We start from the raw sequence: 6,000 nt of genomic DNA, 5'->3' as shown, positions 1-6,000 counted from the left end.
GTTGCTCTGAACACTGCAGCTAATATTCTTATATTCAGTTTTTAAATACAGCAATTAAATTAATATAAAACGCATGGAAAAAAATCAATTTTTACTTTATCTTATGTGTTTTTGATGTCTATCAGACTTTATTTAATTATGCTATTTATAACCAGCAATAAACCCCAATCCAGTTGGTCAAAAATAGCAACCCCTTCCCAAAAACCATTACAAATATTTTTACACTCAAGAAAAGTTATTTCCTGATGTGGTGGTCCATGCACTTCTCTTACATCACAAAACATTGCCAATGAACCTCATCGTCGAGCCACCTCCGCCGCCGTAGAAGGGGCCCAATAAAGTTTAATTGCAAAAGAGATCTTTTATTCAGGTTTAATACACAATCAACTTAAACTTTCTCTACAAACTTAAAACTATATTTCCTCGCCTTGGATTCAATCGCATCGGCGGAAAGTGCTTCAATAAGTTGTCTGACGTTGAACTGATCAGTTGTTGTCTTAGAGAGTTTTCCATTAAACTGCAAATAAAAAAAGATGAAAATAACATTCGCTAAGCCCGACGAGGAGACCTCGAAGAAAATCAATAGCCTCTTTCCAATATCTGATTGCTTCATAAAAGTCACACCCGGAAATGTGATGGTACCAAGGAAATATGAAAATATTGCTGAATCCATAAGGAATTTAACGGTCTATGAGGATGACACTTGGCTGGTATCTTATCCTAGAACTGGTAAATACAATATAATCATTTACACAGAATATAATAAGGAAAATATTTTTAACTCTTCAAGGTTCGACATGGGCTCAGGAGATGATTTGGCTATTGGCAAATAAACTCGACTTTAAAGGTGCCAAAGAGATGCTGCAAACAAGATGCCCTTTGATTGAACTGACCGCTTTATTTGATGAGGATCACAATGAATGGATTAAGTAAGTTGAAGAAAAAAAAGGTTAAACAAGTTTAAGAATTATTTGACAAATGCATTCACTTCACAATAGTTCCGCTGTTGGAAACACTGTTGAACTGGTTCAAAACACTCCACGCCCAAGATTGGTGCGATCTCATTTGCCATGGGATCTATTGCCGAAAGATCTGGAAAAAGTTTGTCCAAAGGTAAGAACTTCAAACTCTTGGTTTTTATTTGGCTATAATTTTGATCTATCTATTCTATCTACAGATAATCTATACAGCTCGGAATCCCAAGGATCTTTGTGTATCTTTCTACTACTATTGCAAGCTGGTTCATGGTTTAAAAGGAACATTCGAAGAATTTTCCGACCTCTTTCTCAAGGGTTCCACCCCCATTGGACCGTATTTCAGTCATGTTCTACCATTTTGGCAGAGACACAATCAATCGAATGTCCTCTTTCTCAAATACGAAGACATGAATCATGACATTAATTCTATCATCAAAAAATGTGCAGATTTCTTGGAAGTCGATTACAAAATGTCCGATGAAGATTTGCAGAAGATCTGTGAACATTTGCGGTTCGATCGGATGCAAACTAATCCAGCGGTTAATTTGGAATACATGAATATTGAAGGTTTGGATAAGGATAACAAGGAGAATAATTCGAATTCGAAATTTATTCGCAAGGGAAAAATTGGAGATTGGAAAAATATATTTTCATCGGAATTATCAAAGAAATTTGATGCGTGGACTGAAGAGGAATTAAAGGGTTCGGACTTGACTTTCGAATATGAGTAGAGAATAAGAGTGGATTAAAATGTAGATACAGGGCCTTTAAAAATAAATATTTAGAGTTACAATCATTTTATTAAAATATGATTAAATCAAAAGTTTCTTTAATTATTAACTAAAGGATTTTTTACGTTGAAAGAAGAAGTTTTGCGTACTATAGAAATGTTCACATTGGTTGCGCTTAATCTTGTATTGGATAGGTGAACTTGTAGATACCTAAATTGAGATAGCTGGCAAAAAATGAAAACAACTTACTTAAAACTTAAAATAAAACTGGTAGTGAATAATTTTTATACTTCACCGGACTTTTACCAAAAAACGTACAAATTTAACCCACTTATAGCAGAAGTTCTCAGATCCCTTTGAATTACTCTTTTGACATCATAGCGGTTTTGGAACAACTGTTGTTTTACACGTAAAACACTAAAAAAAAAGTATTATAGGGTACACTGTCTGTCTGAGATTTAACGCAGCCCATTTGACTCTTTTAAAATGGGCCGGTTCAGGCAACATAAGGCACTTCATTTGCAGTCAGCTTCATTCTTTGAACGTACGTTTTGCCAAAACCACTGGTTAGTTTTTCAAGTGTCATGAATTTCAAATTCAGAACTTTACTTCGTAAACCTTTACTTTAAGTTAATAGTACAAAAAGTACCAACAAAATTATTGTCCATAAAATACCCCACAGGCAAGCTTACAAGTCCATCAAGATTTGTATTTTGTATTGTAAAGAAATATTAGTTGTTTCTTTTCCACATTGGCAAGGAACCCTTTTACAGAAAGCATTAAATGAAGTTGTACAGAAAAACTTTCCATTGAAGTTGCCTTAATTGAAAGGTAATTTTTTGGCAGCTGGCCAATCAGATACTTGAAACTTGTCTAAATTTAAAGTTCCTTATGTCTGAACCTGCTCAGTGACTCATTTTGAGGTTTCATTATTTTATCATCCTGATGTCTTAATGATTCGCTCAGAGTCCGATTTGAATACCCTCTACGATCTCAAAAGTACAAAACTAGACTTTTCTTTGAAAAAATGTCCTAAATTTTGTTTTTCAAGTCTGCGGAAAAAGTAAATTACCCGAAAAATGTCCATGAAATGTCACTTCATCTGTAACAATTGTCCTATCGTTCAATATTTAAAAAAATTGACGGGCTTGCATTCATATTGGGCCGGATCTTAAAAAATTGCCTTGCAGTTAAAAGAAGTTTATTTGAAAGTTGACTTTAAAGTCAGTCAAGAAAAGTGGGAGATTCAAACGTAATAGAGGACTTGAAAGTTAGGTAGGTTTTTAATATCTGATTGGCCAGCTGCCAAAACTTTTCCTGGAAAGTTGACTGAAAAGTAAGTCAAAAAAAATCTCCCTAACTTTCAAATCAAGTCTTTTGATGTCAAAATGACAGTTGGTTATGTTTTTTTTTCATTCAACTGAAAGCTGAACTTTATTACTCTATGATTTATTTATTTTGTGTACAATTTCATTAAATGTTTTTTTCGAAAGGGTCCTTTGTAATGTTGAAAAAGGAATAAGGACTTTGCCTTTTAAACACAAAAGAAAACGATAGACTTGTAACCTTTTGTAATAAAATTTTTATAGATGATAATGTTTTTGGTACTTCCTGCAAGTAAAAGATAATTACTTACTTACTTAAGGTGGCGCTACAGTCCGGGGCGGAACTGGGCCTCAACCAACATGCGTCTCCAGCCAGCTCGGTCCCTAGCTAGCTGTCTCCAGTTTTGCACGCCAAGTTGGTTGAGGTCCTCTCCCACCTGGGTGCGCCACCTGAGTCGCGGTCTTCCTCTACTGCGCCGTCCCTCGGGATTGGATTCGAAGACTTTCCGGGCTGGAGCGTTGATGTCCATCCGCTCTACATGACCTAGCCATCTAAGCCGTTGGACTTTAATTCTGCTTACTAGGTGAGTGTCGCTGTACAGCCCGTACAGTTCGTCGTTATATCTTCTCCTCCATTCTCCATCTATGCGTATGGGACCAAAAATCACCCGAAGAATTTTTCTCTCGAAGCATCCTAAGACGCTCTCATCTTTCTTTGACAGGGTCTAGGCCTCAGCGCCATAAATGAGAACCGGGATGATGAGTGTATTATAGATGTTGATTTTAGATGTTTGAGAGAGGACTTTACTACTCAATTGCCTTCTAAGTCCAAAGAAGCAGCGATTTGCAAGAGTTTTTCTTCGTTTGATTTCAGAGCTGGTGTCGTTGTCTGCATTAATAGCAGTGCCTAGGTAGACAAAGTCCTTAACTACTTCAAAGTTATAGCTGTCCATGGTGAAGTTTTGTCCTAGACGTCGTCGTTCAGTGTTCTTTTTTGATGACAGCATATACTTGGTCTTCTTCTACCTGAGCGTCGAACTTGTCTTGTCTTGGTCTTGCCCTCATTGACCACTAAACCCATCTTCTTCGCTTCCGTCGCAATGCTCAAAAACGCTCCACTGACATCACGCTTTGATCTTCCAATTATGTCAATATCATCTGCTTACCGAGTAATTGGATGGATCTTTGGAAGATTGTGCCTCTAGTGTTGACGGTTGAGTTTTGCACAATTCTTTCCAGAACGATGTTGAAGAAGTCGCATGACAGTGCATCGCCTTGTCTAAAACCTTTTTTGACATCAAATGCATCGGTAAGATCTTTTCCGACCTTGATAGAGCAGCGTGCATTCTTCATCGTCATTCTGCACAAACGGATAAGTTTGACAGGGATGCCAAAACTAGACATTGCTCGGGGTAGAGCTCTTCCCTATAGATGCTGTCATACGCGGCTTTAAAATCGATAAAAAGATGGTGGGTATCGATTTGAAGCTTCTGGGTTTTTTCCAAGATCTGCCGTAGTGTGAATATTTGGTCGATAGTGGACTTTCCTGGTCTGAAGCCGCACTGATAAGGACCAATCAAGTTGTTGACGAATGGCTTCTTATACGCAATGTTAAGGAGACTGATGCCTCTGTAGTTGGCGCAGTTTAGAGGGTATCCTTTCTTATGTATCGGGCACACTATGCTGAGATTCCACTCATCGGGCATGCTTTCTTCCGACCATATTTTGCAGATGAGTTGGTGCATGCTCGCTACCAAGTCATCGCCTGCTGCTTTGAATAGTTCGGCGGTGATGCCGTCAGCTCCAGCAGCTTTGTTTGACTTAAGTTTAGATATAGCTATCTTTACTTCGTCAAGGTCGGGTAGGCGGAATTGTTGATCTGCGTCGCCGAGGTTGAGTGGTTCTATCTCCCTTAAAGCGGAATTAAGTTCGTCATCGCCGTTATATAATTTGGAGAAGTGATCTTTCCATATTCTCAGCATCGACTGCGGTTCTATTACGATGTTCCCTGATCGTCTTTACAAGCTTCGGTTCGTGATAGATACTGAAGGTGGATTTTAATGTTATCTGAAAATTACCTTGCTGCTGTTGTATTACTTTGCCTTCAAACAATGCAGTTCACTACAATTAAAGTCCCTAATTTTGTCTGAACATGCTCACTCTCCCTTTCAATCAAGTGAAGTTTACTTATGTCAAAATGTCAGCTGATCATGCTTTTTTATTTAACTGAAAGCTGAGCTCCACATGTTGTTTACTTACTGCACAACTTTATTTACACTTTAATGTAAAAAGCGTTACTTGCCATATTGGAAAAAGAAAAAGACTATTTTCGTTACAGTACAAAACACAACGAGTTTGAAATATATTTGATATTGGGCAGGTTCAGACAACATTAGTGACTTCATCTGCAGAACTTTACTTGGAACTTTACTTCACTAACCTATACCTTAAGTTCATTGTACAAAAACTATCAAAACATTATTGTCAATCCCTAGTCAAGCTAAAAATCCACCACGATTTGTATTTTGTATTGTAGACTTATTTCTTGCTTATTTCTCTTCAAATTTCACAAGGAACCCTTTTACACGAAAGATTGGAATTATGCATAGATTAAACAATTTATGGAGTATCAAACGACAGCTTTAAATTGAATTAAAAAAACATCATCTATTGTCATTGTGACATAAGTTCACTGGACTTGATAGTTGGGGAGATTTTTCTTGACTAACTTTCCAGTCATCCTTCCAATAAAGTTGCCTTTATTGAAAGGCCAAAAGGGTGCTGGAGAATCAGATACAAGAAACTTGCCATACTTTCAAGTCAATTATGTCCCCTAATGACGTTTCTGGTAGTATTATCAAACATTTGTTGTTTGATGAGATCATCGCAGAGAGGTATATGGGTTCAAAACATGGCCAAAATGCAATTTTTTTTCTCAATTGGCAACCCTGATTTGTTATTTTCTGA

At 37.2% G+C, this 6,000-nt stretch overlaps 1 protein-coding gene across 1 annotated transcript; it reads left to right on the top strand.

The window, feature by feature from the left end:
* The first annotated feature begins 478 nt into the window (after positions 1-478).
* On the top strand, positions 479-1,708 carry LOC129942624 (luciferin sulfotransferase). Its single transcript, XM_056051638.1, has 4 exons — positions 479-729; positions 791-929; positions 999-1,113; positions 1,178-1,708. Exons 1-4 carry the CDS (start codon positions 534-536, stop codon positions 1,706-1,708), a joined length of 981 nt encoding a protein of 326 aa, XP_055907613.1. The 5' UTR covers positions 479-533.
* The last annotated feature ends 4,292 nt before the right edge of the window (positions 1,709-6,000 follow it).

Source organism: Eupeodes corollae, chromosome 1 (genome assembly GCF_945859685.1).
Source record: "Eupeodes corollae chromosome 1, idEupCoro1.1, whole genome shotgun sequence".
In the NCBI taxonomy this organism is placed as follows: Eukaryota; Metazoa; Arthropoda; class Insecta; order Diptera; family Syrphidae; genus Eupeodes; species Eupeodes corollae.
The sequence above is the reverse complement of the archived record's forward strand: the minus strand, read 5'-3'. Positions and strand labels throughout refer to the sequence as shown.